General features: G+C 38.9%; 1 protein-coding gene across 1 annotated transcript in view; it reads right to left on the minus strand.

Moving 5' to 3' along the window:
- cntln (centlein, centrosomal protein) overlaps nt 1-9,903 on the minus strand; it is a 120,475-nt gene extending 110,572 nt beyond the window's left edge. The window contains exons 1-3 of the mRNA XM_088006486.1: nt 9,527-9,903; nt 4,511-4,599; nt 1,562-1,646 (exon numbers count right to left, since the gene is read on the minus strand). Of these exons, the coding sequence (XP_087862612.1) occupies nt 1,562-1,646; nt 4,511-4,599; nt 9,527-9,607 (255 nt within the window). The 5' untranslated portion in view covers nt 9,608-9,903. The remainder of the gene's footprint in view (nt 1-1,561; nt 1,647-4,510; nt 4,600-9,526) is intronic.
- Between the last annotated feature and the right edge of the window lie 4,514 nt (nt 9,904-14,417).

Consider the following 14,417-nt stretch of genomic DNA (forward strand, 5'->3'; position numbering starts at 1 on the left):
TTGGGAGGAGGATGGCTTCCTAACTGCATCGTCTGAAGTTCGGCGTCGGGTGGTAATCCACGGCTTTCTGTGGGTACATCTTCTCAAGAAACACGGGGCTCTGGGATGCAATTAATTGCCATGTTGAGGGAATCTGCGTCCGCATATCAAGAAAGTAGATTTAGAGTTCCCTACTACTTCTAGCTTGCAGAGAGAGGGCTTTAATAGAGATTTATACTGTAGAGCAGGATATCAATTCAAATGCTGATAATGAGATTGGCAAGAACAATTTCAACCTTAGTGGAGCTTAGTTAGGCGAGAAAAAACAAAACGGGTACCAAAGTCGAAATATCGAGGAGAGAAAGATTAGCTTTGGAAATTTCCCAATGAAGAATGAAAATCTAAACGAATTATGTCACAAAAAGCACGAGAAGAGAAATGGAAGAAACAAGGAGACAATTCAAGATCCCATGTGGATCCAGTGGACCATCGTGTCTCCAAAGAGGAGGGAAAGAAATCTGTGATGGAAGATGAATGTCAGAACAAGAGACACGAATCTCAGGTTTTATTGAGCTTTTCAAATGAAAAGAGCGTCTAAAAGCACAAAAGTTGCTTTAAACCAAAAGTTCTCCATAAAGTCTCCTGCTCCTCTGAGCCACTGTTATGGCTGCTAAAGAGAATAATGTCAAAAAGCACAGGCAGGCTGATGACTCCATTATGGCCCATCTCATTAAGAATGAATGGCGTTCCTCCATGAAGGACGCTAATGAAGGAGACACACAGCGGCCTCGGTGAAGGAATGATGTTAGAGCAGAATACACAACTGTCCTTATCACTGGAAATTATTAGCTGATTGGAAAAAGACAGCAGGCAGACAAACACAGCTGGGGAAACGCGTCAAAACATCTGTCAAGTCTGATTTACAATCTAGAAACATCGTTTTTATAAATGATAGGACTAAAACTGAGTGCACAAAATTTTGATTATTTAAATAAAATTGCAAAAACTAATTAATTTTTTTCTTTTTTCCTGCTGAAATATAAATTAAACACACAATACTTTAATGAAACAACTAAATTAGTTTGATTTAAGTAAAAATAAAGGATCTAGACAGATGCAAAACAAAACACATCAGCATAAAATCTCCAAATTTTTAGGTTGATTATCTTTTTTGTGAAGAACAAGAAATAAGTCACACTTGTTTTATTTATGTACTAAAGTCTGGTTTTTAGTAAACATCACGGTTCTATTTACTACCAAATTAAATTATAATAATAATAAATAAACATGGTTGATTTGTATTAGCATCATTTTTAAAAAGGCCTGGATACAGTGAAAATCGTAGCCTAACATTTACTTTTACATCTGAACCAACAGTCTGATGAATGAATTGTGGTTGAAGGCCAAGCAAACTCATCCTGAGGGTCAGAAATGAGCAAATAAAATGGTTTGATTTCGCTTCAGAAAGTGAGGAAAAGGGATTTTATGTGGTTTGTTTTGTAAACTTCTGTTGTCATCTGTAGTTTCATGTCGCTGCTCAGCCTAAGAAATGTCACTACAGGTTTCATCGGCTGTTCTTTACCTGTTCTAGGTCCTGGATCATGAAGTCTTTGGACTGCAGGATCTCCAGCACTTTTCTGTCCTTCATCTCTGTTTTCTGCTTCTCACTGTGAAAGAAAGTCAAGACAAAAACAACATCTTAAGATTGTTTAAAAACAAACTACTATCAAACTGTTTTACTAGGTTTAGCTCTCATCACAGAGACTTTGGAGTCACCCAAAACTTTTGTGAGTTTCCATGATCCAAATATCACCTTTTTAGTGAGTTTTGAATGAACCAAAAGAAAAAAATCTCTTCAGTTTGGGACCAGTTTGTTTCAACTGCTGTGGACCAATGGGAACAAACCCGTTAATTCCCAGATCCATTGTTCCTCCTGCACCTCTGCCTCCAAGGCCTTTTCTTGTGATCAGCCTTCTCCGCTGGTCGGCGATGGAACAACAGTTTTTTTGTCCCGGGAGGGGAACGAGCACAGGCAGGCCTAGCTGCGCTTCCTCATATATGGGGCTGTGTTCGCCATGTCCTGAGCAACCAACCAATCACTCTACACGATCCGCACAGTAAGAGGAAGGAGGGATGAATGGCAGCTCCCACTGGGCACGGGCGCTTGACTGGAGTCGACACAATTACCATGTCAATATCCTCCCGCGCATTAGATTATACAATACACATACGATCTCTAGCTGCATGTTCCCCCGGCGGTCTCGGAGGACCGGCGCACTTTGATGGGTTTCCTATGGGGCAACAGGAAACTGGAAAGGGTGTGGAGTAGAAAATGAGAGGCAGAGGAACTGGAGGAACTCTGTGCTTGCTGCTGCTACACCAGGGAGGCCCAACTCCGGCCCTGAGAGCTGCTGCCCTGCATCCCGTCTCCGTCACACCGCAGTCAAACGGCTGAAGTTCATTCAGTCCTGCAGAGGCTACATTCTGATTGGTGTGTTGGAGAAAGGATCTAAGGGTGTTTTCACACCGAATAGTCCGGTAACATCTGTTATATTTTCAGCTGCTGCAGTTCTCTTTCACACTGCACTATATTAAACAAACCAAACCCTTAGAAAAACCAGTTTCCCTCCCTGCCTGTAGGGGCGCTGCACCAAGAACTACTGAATGAAACAATACAGAAACCTCTGAAGAAGACACTGAGCGCAACTTCCATCTTCACAAAACGTAAAGAAAAATGGAGTGGTGTCAGATTTTAGCGATTATAGGGTTTTTCTTTTGTCTTTGGCAAAAGACCATGAGCCGTTAGAAACATGCTTTTGTTTGGCTGCTTTCACCCAGAATGCCATGCTCTGCGGTCAGTTTCCTGCTTTGGGAGCGGTCTCCGGTCCACTTGGTGTTCACATAAGCATTCAAATCGCATCAGAGTTCACTTCAACCGAACCCAGACTGAGGTTTTTAGATGGACCAGAGTTCGATTGCTCATTCACGCCTCCTCAAACGAAGCTGAGTTTCTAGTCAAACAACCAGGAGTTTGATTAAAGCGGACAACTCTTTGAAGATATTTGGACGATATGAATAACAGCAACATTTAATCTTCCTTTTGAAAACATAAAATATGTGTTTAATTTAATTGAATCAGTGACAATTAAAACACAATGAACAGGGATGTGAATTTTTAAAGTAAAAATGATAATATTTACTTGCCAGCTTCATCGGCTTGTTGCTTCTCAAAAAGTTGCAAATTTTTTTTTGCATTTATTTAATGTAAATACACACCGCAGTTATCACATTTTTTACTTGTCAACAATTTTGAAAGCCATACTAAATTTCTCTTCCAGATATGAAACAGTTTGAAGTTCGTGGCTGTAACGTGACAAAATGTTCCCTGGGAATGAAGTTCGTGGCTGTAACGTGACAAAATGTTCCCTGGGAATGAAGTTCGTGGCTGTAACGTGACAAAATGTTCCCTGGGAATGAAGTTCGTGGCTGTAACGTGACAAAATGTTCCCTGGGAATGAAGTTCGTGGCTGTAACGTGACAAAATGTTCCCTGGGAATGAAGTTCGTGGCTGTAACGTGACAAAATGTTCCCTGGGAATGAAGTTCGTGGCTGTAACGTGACAAAATGTTCCCTGGGAATGAAGTTCGTGGCTGTAACGTGACAAAATGTTCCCTGGGAATGAAGTTCGTGGCTGTAACGTGACAAAATGTTCCCTGGGAATGAAGTTCGTGGCTGTAACGTGACAAAATGTTCCCTGGGAATGAAGTTTGTGGCTGTAACGTGACAAAATGTTCCCTGGGAATGAAGTTCGTGGCTGTAACGTGACAAAATGTTCCCTGGGAATGAAGTTCGTGGCTGTAACGTGACAAAATGTTCCCTGGGAATGAAGTTTGTGGCTGTAACGTGACAAAATGTTCCCTGGGAATGAAGTTCGTGGCTGTAACGTGACAAAATGTTCCCTGGGAATGAAGTTTGTGGCTGTAACGTGACAAAATGTTCCCTGGGAATGAAGTTCGTGGCTGTAACGTGACAAAATGTTCCCTGGGAATGAAGTTCGTGGCTGTAACGTGACAAAATGTTCCCTGGGAATGAAGTTCGTGGCTGTAACGTGACAAAATGTTCCCTGGGAATGAACACGGCTGCATGGCACTGCTTTATTTGTCCAAATATGCCCGATGAGGATAAAGGAAGCCCCTCTGCGCTCACCGACAGTTCCCAGGCCACAGTTTTTCATCTGGCTTAGCCATCCAGCAAAAGAGGCCTTACTCCATCTTACGATTTATCCGGTAAAGACGAGCATTTGGCAGGAATGCTTCAGCTGTCCAGCATGAGAGCAGCGGAGGAGAAGTGTTTTCATTAGAGGTTTCCGTTGTTTGAACTGGGAGAGCGGGGATAAGAGGGCTTAAACCAGCATCTGCACCTGATTCCGTCATAACCCATGTAGGTGCTTTAAAAAAAAAAACTTTCACACACATTTTTCGTGGCTTGTGAGACAGAGTCACGTTGAGCTGTGAAAGATGAAGCCACTCACCGCTCCACCACCAAACTGACGGCCTGGGTCAAGTCCGGATTCGCCACTTGCAGCCGTTTCCACAGAGACCACACAAACTCCTTGTCTGCCTGCAAAACAATCAAGGAAATCAAGAGTTTATTTTTTTATTGAGAGATATATCAACTAATGATTATTTTAGTAATCCACTATTCTGTCAATTAATCAGATTTAAAAAATCACATTCAGTATATTTTTCCATTCATTTAAGTCTTTTTATACAATATTAGGAACATTAAAAGATGAAGTTAAAATAATAATTCAAATCCATTTTTAAATAGGAAAATAAACATTTTACTGCCTAAAATGTAACATAGCATTCCTTTAGTGAACGCTGTGCAGCAAATAATCTGCAGCTAAAAATTACAAAAACATCAACAGCTCAGTCTTTTCTGTTTGATCTCAATACACTAAAGGGCTGATTTGGTGATTATTTTTTTATAATCAGTTCATTAATAATAGGATATATTTTATTATTATTTTATTACAGAATTTCGTCCAGATTTAGCTAATTTGCCATTTGACAAGGTCTGAAAGCGACATATGTAGAGACGAAGGTTTTTTTTAATCTTAAATATGAAATGTATATATTGCACAGTTTTCGCATAAGTAATGCTCCAAGTGTGATGTTCTTTAAACAAATAACCTTTTGTGAGTCTTTATACTTCAATTAACGATTTATTGATTTCCAAATTAGTAGACAATTATTTTAATAATCAATTCATCATGACTGGCACGGTTAATTGTTTCAGCCCTACAATTATGATTGGGGTGGACGATATGGACTGACAATTGTATCGCAATATTTTGTGATACAATTGTGATAATGATAAAGATCATGTTAAAAAAGCTACTTTTTACTTATTTTTTGATAACTATGTTGCTGTGACTGCATGACGCAGAATTAATAGTGGCACAAACACAAACATCATTATTGAGAGTGTGATTTATATCACCAAGCTCCAAACATAATCATATTTTTTTATTTACTGATACTTGTGTGGAACAATCAGTGGGAAAAAATAGCAAAAATAACGTTTCTGTTCATACTGTCAGTTTGGAAATCTGAAATCTATAATAAATCAAAATTCTCACTACAATAGGACATTTTTTACAATAAATGATAAACGATGCGATAAATACCCCGCCCTAATTACGATACATTACATGACGACTTTAATCAGCCAGTCAAAGAAAAACCAGCAGCACATCAGAGCTCTTCTGGCTGGGAAAAAAATAAAAGATAAAAGATTAACCAGGACGCTCATTGGCATTAGCATATGACAGTAGGGAAGTCAATCAATTATTTAAACAACTTGTACAAAACAGTTTCTCATCCGGCCTGCCCGCTCTAATCATGCGCCTCTCTTTGCAGCGGTCTCCATCGCTGAGATGTGACCTTCGACTCGCGGGGAGCGACTTGACACTTGTCATTATGAACTATTTATGACTGCTGGGGATCCGAATCAAAACGCGGCGGCCCGCCTCGTGTTTTCCACCAAACTCAGAGCCGATGTCAGGGAGAAAAGTCATGAAACGCATCTCCAATTCAGACTGTCGTCCCGGTTTCTCCAAACATTTTTCAGGCAACGCTACGTCTAATGAGCGACATCTAAAAAGTACGTTTGGCATTAAAACACAGAATTATACCAAATCGACTTGATATAAAAATCATCTGATAAATTATGTTCACATCATCAGAAGATAAAAGCCATACCTCCCACTGGAATCTACTGGTCTCCAATTAGTAGATGAATTTTAAGCCCCTTCTCAAAAAGTGTCTAATCAATTATTTAGTAAAATGGCAGCGTCAGACCTTGATAAGGCCATGAGCTGAACACATAAAGAGGAAGGACTGTGATGTATCTATATGTATCCGCGATGTGGGGGGGTAGAGAGGAGGGTTCTCACTAAATCAACACTGGAACGCGCCTAATGATTAAATTAGGCGGCCTGGTTTACTCCGCCTGCCTGGCCTTTGGCTGCCATTAACCGTTCCGTTGACAAGTGTTCAGCGAGGACCCTCATCAAGCGCCCTCCTCTAAAGATACATTCAATGAGTGTTTGATGATGGCATGAATTATTCATCCTGAATCTGGAATCCTGGAACACCATGGGCTAAACATACCAGAGAGAGCCACAGCGATTCAGCGCGTATTAGGAAAATTAGCTGGCTCTAGCCCGAACGTTTGCTGGCTGACAGACGAGACTCTTTGTAGTTAATGGCCGTCCTGAACCGCGTCATGCCCGAGACTTAACACATCAGTGGTATTCAAATGTCACTATTTAAAAATGTACACTGCACATCTTAGGGCCGTTATTAGATAAACAGAATCGCTGATGGTCTGCTCTGTCTGGAAGAGACCACCAACCATGGAGGGTCTCCAGGCCAGTTCAACGACAGGCTGCAGCGCTGAGGTCAACAAAGTTCGGCGCAGATGAATAAACAGCATCACAGTTCAGACAGGTGAAAGAGAAAGGCACTTCTCACATGCTTCCTCGTTCCTGTGCACCAGTCAGAAGCAGCTTTAGTAACCAAGGTTACTATAGTTAACTAAAACTAACGAAATAACAAAAGCTGAAATTAAAATTAGCTGAAAATGAATAAAAACTGTAATTAACAGGAAAAAACTATAATCAACAGGAACTACATCCTTTGTTTTCGTGTTTATGAACATATTTATTAGCCTTCTGAAGCAGTTTACATCAGATCTCTGCAAATCACGGCGCTACAGGGAGATGACTTGGGCCTGGACAGCGGATAAGAAGCCAAGTGTTGATTTCATGGCTAAAAATCCTCACAACAGACACTTTGCATGTGAACAAGAAGAGAAGACGCAGCAAAAAACTGTGTTTTGCACAGGTTTTAGTAGTGACGCACCAATCGATCTACAAGTGTTCAACATCTCCAGATCTTCCCTAGATCAGCTCTGACCTGTAATCAACCGGTGAAACACCAAAAAAAAAATCAGAATTTCTTTATGCTGTGATCACTGAAACCTTAAAACAGAAAACTCCCACGTTTTTCAGTTTGTAAACACATCAATACACAGCATGTTTTCTGATTCGCTGCGTTTTCAGCTCAGTATGAAACAGATAACGGTCTCTCTGTTGATTTCAAATCTGCTATATTTACCAAAGAACCTGATATTTTCCTTTATTTAAGGTACATGAAGGGAAAAACTGCAGAAAACAGCAAACTAAAACCACAAAACACAATGCAACGTGTTTTAAGTTAGAATGGCGTACATTAAACAATTACTTTCTAAACTTCATGTAAATTCTCAGTTTTTTAAAAATAAAATATTCAAAGACTTGTATATAAAAATGTTAAAGCTGAAAAAGAGGACAGATAATTTCCCCCGCTCAATTTACTGTATATAAAAACCAGAAATGTATTACTTAAACCAAATATTTTCCTTAAAGCAGAAAGAAGTCTTTAAGTATTTAAAGTTGTTATACATAAACTTGTAATGGGATGAATGTACATGTATTGCAGCAGTGATATCCTCCCTAAAGTAAAGAGAATATTTATCTTTAAAGTTTCTCACTCTGAATTGATTCACTTATGAAAAATCTGACTTGGTCCAATGAATCACAGAAGGAATCTGCAATATTCTTCAAATTAAGGACAGAGATTAAAATGTGTGTTTCTGTGCTGGATCGCCTCATAAGGCCAGCTGATGCCCCAGTCCGTCTACCTGTAGAAGAAGACATGCTGGGTCACTTCACTCTTGTTATTAGACACCACCTGGTGGTGAGTATGCAGGGGATCCTTAAATCACCGACTCACAAAGTGAAAACAAAAGTTCATAAAGAAATGCTCAACATTTATTTTAGTTTTTACGGAGACATTTAGAGCAGGGGTCTGCAACCTGTGGCTCTTTGGATTATTCACAATTTGTCTCTTAATAATTTGGCAATTTGGCAACCATTTTTTTAATGTAGACAAACAATAAAATGCAGATTTGAGCTGTTTTTAGTTGGAGGTTTTTTCCCCCCATGGAATAAATCCTGTCTTAAATTTCTACAAAAGAATGATGAAAGTATTACTAATATTTGTTATTGTTTTCTAATCACTACACTTTTTTTGTTCAAACTGTTTTCTACAAATATCAGCATCCCAGAGAAGAAAATGCATCAATCCTCTTTTTGTAAATGTTTATGTTTGTCTTATTAAGACCTAAAATAAAATGATAGTTCTTTAAAATGACCCTATATTTTCTACAGTAAATATTCATTTAAAATGTTGTCTTTTCTTGAAAGGTTATGTAACATTTGTGGCTCTAAATGAGATCTTTAGTTTGTAAACGTTACAGACCCCTGATCTACGTGTTGGACAATATTTGGTATTTCTACGAATCCAACTGTGTTGATGGCATTTGCACAATTTTGGACTAAACAAAAAAATTCTTTCTGTACTACTCTATGTGATATTTAGTCTTTTGAGTACTTTTAATTGTGTTGGATGTGGGAATCTCTCTGTCAAACTAAGAGTTATGTATTGACTGCACGCCAGTCAATACATAACTGGCGTGCAAAGTGTCCATTTAAATATTTTAGTGGGGAATTTGTCTTTTTTTATATACATAAAACATAATGTCAGTTATGTTATGAAGAGGTTTCTTCCTGTTAACGGGGAGTTTTTCCTCTCCACTGTCACTACATGCATGCCGAGTATGAGGGATTGCTGCAGCCAATTACTTAAATGCAATCTGCTGGGTTTCCTTAGAGATATAAATTTTTTTTTAACTAATTTGAATTATAAATTAAACTTAATGCGGTGAGATTTCAGACGACATTTGTTAATTAGTGCTTTACACATGAATTGAGTAGTTCAATTATCTCCAAGTATATAAAACTTTGGAAACATCTGTAATAACTGCAGAAATAAGTTTAAGAAAAAATAGAAAAGAAAGCAAATGAGATATTTGTCCTTCTTGTTGTAAAACCTGACAGCAAACGCTACATTAGATGTGTATGTATGTGTATACATACCTGACACTGAATTAACTCCTCTGATAAATTCTTCACCTCCTCCTCCAGAACCAGGACGCGACTGCTCTCGTGTGAGCACATTTTGGACCGACCAATGAAAGGAAATAAATCTAATCAACTATAAAAAGCTCCTTGGCATCCTACGATGCTACGTTGGCTAACTCTGCTAACGTTAGCCTCCTAACGGTCATATTTACAATTTAATAGCGTGACGTCATCGCAACGGACAGCCTTAAAACAATGCTAAAATGCCCCATATATTTATCCTCTAACAGCTCTGAATCTCCCCTCTCTCACTTTAAAGGTGAATTAAACTTTCCCGGACGCCCCCCTGGCAGTAACCACGGCGACGAGTCCTCCGTTTCAAACCGGCCCGCTGTTTTCCGTTTCCGTTTCACTTTACAACGACACACACTCCATTTATACGCCGGCGCGGCTAACGGCGCACCGAGTAGGTGGAGTTTGTACAGCTTATGGAAGGTTAGCTTGATACTTGGACAAATTATGGCTGTTGCGAAGTCAAAATTGAAGTTTAGTAAATATATGAAGCATGCTGTTCTTTGATTTGCAACTGGCTTTGTTCTTAATTGACATATCGCAGGCTCCACCCCCATACCGAAATTGAGCAAACCTCTGACAAACAGGCAGTGTTATAATGGCAGAAGTAGTGGAATTCAATGTGTTACCCTAGACATTTCTTGAGTCATGTTTGTCTTACTGGCCATAACAGAGGCAAATACAACAAGAAAGACAATCGTCCAAGGAGTCCTACATCAGGTCTGTAAGGTTATTTGTGGGAAACAATGGAGAAATCAACATTAAAGCCCAAACACTGTGTAGCCAGAGGAAGAATGAGGGATACAAAGTCTCACTGAATAAGAATGTGAAGGCTGGCAGATGCATTTTGCACATACAAAGTGGGTGAGTAATAAAATAATACCAGTTTGTGAAAATTTACCTTCAGGATAATGCTTAAAAATAAACATTAGCATAAAAAGGTACTTAAATGTAAATACCGTAGTTACTGCAGCACATGTTTTCATGCTGCCACGGCGCTACCATTGACTCATAAAATCAAGCATAGCTATCAATTAGTGTCTTTATGACAAAAAATGTGATGTTTACCACTGGTTACCATCATACAGTCGAACATGTGGTGGCTTCCTTCAATCACAGATTCATTCAACTGGACAAGAGGTTGGCTGCAGGCCTCGACCCATCTCTTGCATTATTTCAGTTTCCTTTACTAATAAATAGTATTCCATCCTCTAAATGCTCCGGCTAAAGGTTGTAGGGATTGCATGTTCCACACTGACAACATTGGACCATGATTTCCTATTGTTTTCTTCAAAATCTTTATGACTGCAGGCATGGGCTCTTTGCACCTAAGGCGTTGACGTCACATCTCCAGGAGCTAATGCGGCTCACTTTTTTCCGCTTTGAGTTACCATGACTGGTAGAAAAGACTAAGTTGTATTTCAGATGCAAAAAAACAATACTATTAACATTGTTGTCTCCCTAATATAATGGGCTTTTAAGTTTTCGTTAATTTCCAAGCGATCCTGAATTAAGAAGATGGCTTGTAAATATCTGTCGCTACCAGCTAACGCCGCACAGCAAAGTTTGCAGCCTTCACTTCACTCCGGATCAGCCTAAAACTACCGGAGATACGGATGGTAAATAAAGGAGCTTCCCTGAGTTATTTCCATGGAATCACTTCTATATTCAGCCTGAAAAAGCGAGTTTATGGGAACGAGAGAGCAGACCAGAGCCAGACAGCCGAGCGACTGATCCGCCTGTACATCCTGCTGTAAACACCGTCCTATCTGAGCTCTTCACAAGAAACATGCAAAGGTAATAAAACGAAATAACACGGAGACATGAAGCAACACGGTCATATTTTTCTAAAAGCAGCAACTTTGAACCTGAACAGCTGAACCAGATCTCTGACACCAGAGCTGCGCTACTGTTAAGCTATGAGGCTTGTGCTTCGTCAGGCTTCGGAAGTAAAAAGCCCGAACCGGAACCTCCCCGTTAGTCTGTGACACTAACGACAATAAACACACATAATATACTTGAAAATAAGATAAATACATTGTCCGTTAGAATGTTTAGATACTTAAATAGCACATTTTACAAGAACAATGTCCGAGAATATTGCCTACTAGCATAAGCTAACGTTAATGTTAGCCACAAAGTTTAAGTAAAACTCACCTTCGTGTCAGTGAATGTATAACGAGGCGAACATCTTAAAACCTTTCTCCAGCTGACTTGTTGGGGCTTCGGATCGATGTACAAACCTTGGCCAAGCCCTGAAAGCACCTAGTGTAAATGATATTTGTATTGGATCGGAAACAATCCAGCCGCTTTACCCCGAACGCGGAAGCTGAGGTGCAAAGAGCCCATTAGCATAACAAACCTAAGGAGGCTCAGTTCCTTCAGATAAGGGGCGTATACTTCGGGACAAATAGCCACCGCTGATTGGTCAGTTACTGACAAACTGACCAATAGAATGATAGACTGGTGATATCATGATCAACACTATTGACCTATTTAAAAATATCCCTCAAGTTTCTGTCCCACATTCTTTTTAACTTAAGGAGACAATAAATACAATCAAAATGTTACTTAAGGGAGTAATGTAACATAAATTTCCACATAAAATGTCGCCTATAAAACATTACAAATAAAACCCAAGTTAAAACCTCCTGCTCTACATTTAGAGACTGCACACATCAGTGTTCATCTTTCAGAGGAATGAAAAGATATGATGCTGATTTTTATCCAAACACATTTATTTCTTTAGTCTTAACCCCACTTACACCTCACACTGTAGATTTTGGCCCATAAATTTGTTTCTTTTCTTCTGAAGAGCAACAGAGGCCGTTTGACGTCTTTATTTTAGTGGTGAGTCAGGACAACAATGCTACGTTGTGCAGCTAATGCATTTAACTGTCTGTCCAGATTTGGAGCACGGGGCTGGAGAGGAAAATGAAGAAATATGATGACTGCCGCTGCTTCTGAGTCTGACAAATGTTGGTTCGGCCTCGCTGCTACACAAACACACACACACGGACGAAAAGAGACTAAATCCAATTGACTTAGCATGATTAGGCTGCCTTTCATTAGGATCCTCATTTGCAGGGCCAATTTCAGAGGCAGTAGACCAGCACATAATGCACAACATCTGCCTTCCCCTTGTTCCTTGTTCAGATACATAAACGCATGGAAGCTAAAAATGAGCCTCTATCACTCCTCATGCACCTGCATAACCAGGTCCTTGTGTCTCCTCTCACTGCCCAGAATATACAAACTCTACTTTTTACTAAATTTATTTCTAAAATGGAGCAAAAATACAAATTTTTCCCTCCAAATATTGGAGTTTATTCACTTGATTTATAAAATGAACAGTGAAAAGTGAGCAAGAAGAACAAATTGTGTAAAAATCTGCCCCTTTTCCAATAATTACAAAATACCTTTTAATATTAGTTTACATTAAATTAAAAATATAAGTTCCAAGCAATATGTAATTCTCCTCATTGACTCAGAAGAATAAAAAGCTGCAATGTTTTAAAAATATTCTAGCATGTTTTGAATTGATTTATAATAAAGTATTTTTCAACTCTTCTCTCAAACTGCTCCATAATTTCACTCTATGCAGCAAAATGTACATTTGTTTTAAAGTAGTAACTAAAATGCCATTTATACATTAACAAAATTCCTTAGTTTCAAGATATTTGATTGAATAAACAATTTATTAACTATAGTGTAGTATTCACTTTATATAATCAGTTTTTTATATTTTTTCTGTTGTGTCAAACAAAGGCTTAGTGTTGGTTTTATATGTATAAAATAAGTCACTTATCAGACTGTAGGATTTAGGGGAAATTCACAACTTTTTTATGTGAAAGAAATTGTAATTTATTTAGTAATAGAACTTGTTACATAATTTCTTTTTAAGTGCATTTAGACTTGTGTTGCACTCAAATACATTGCACTACAGACATTTCATTGCTCTTTTTCTGGGTATAGTTCATATATCATGTAAAAATAACAGGAAGTAATGATGGTAAAGAAAACAAAAGCTTTTCCTTCATCTTCTGACAACAGATCACAAATTAGTACACTTCACATTTACACATCAATTAAAATTAAAAGTCGCTCTGAATGCGACTCCTCCCTGATGGAGTCATCATGTTACCTTCTTCACAAAGAACTGCATCAGGTGGGCCTGTTTCATTGGTACGTAGAAAATCCTAAACTAACTGAAGCTGTAGAGGACGTAGAGAGGAACGACACAAAAACACAGCAGGACCAAACAAAGCAACTCCAAATGTGCTTCTTATTAAAACAAAAGTGTGATTGAAACAGCAAAGTGCAGCTGGAACTAAAATCACTAAAATTCCTCCCTTGAGAAAGCTGGCAGCATAAAGTGATCCCGCCCTGACTATCCCCACTTTCAACATCCAATCTGTGTAATCTGACCACTTAGACACTTACAGCTACTGCAGCAGACATGCTCCGCCATGTTTTGACAGCACGTTTTGCTCTCCTCCGTCTGAAGCAGCATTACCTCCCTATGTCAGGTGTTTGTTGTCTGTCCCACTAATGACAGATTAATCCACATATAAGCTCGTTTGAAACCCACATAAATGTCAGGTCTCAGCCCAGGAGTCTTTCACGCCATCCCAGTGCTTCCTGTATGAACCATTAAAAAGATACTTTTCACACATGGATTTCAGCTCTAATGTTACTTGATTCAGCTTTTTGCTTTTGCCCAAAAGGCTTTCTTAAAAAATAGTTTTTAAAATTCAATCAGAAAATCTAGTCTTGATTTATAGTGTGTTCATTTTATGTTAGAAAAAGCAAAGTTTCAATATATTCACATCTA

This window comes from Poecilia mexicana, unplaced genomic scaffold (genome assembly GCF_051168715.1).
Source record: "Poecilia mexicana isolate PSO_F unplaced genomic scaffold, ASM5116871v1 scaffold_1, whole genome shotgun sequence".
Classification (NCBI taxonomy): Eukaryota; Metazoa; Chordata; class Actinopteri; order Cyprinodontiformes; family Poeciliidae; genus Poecilia; species Poecilia mexicana.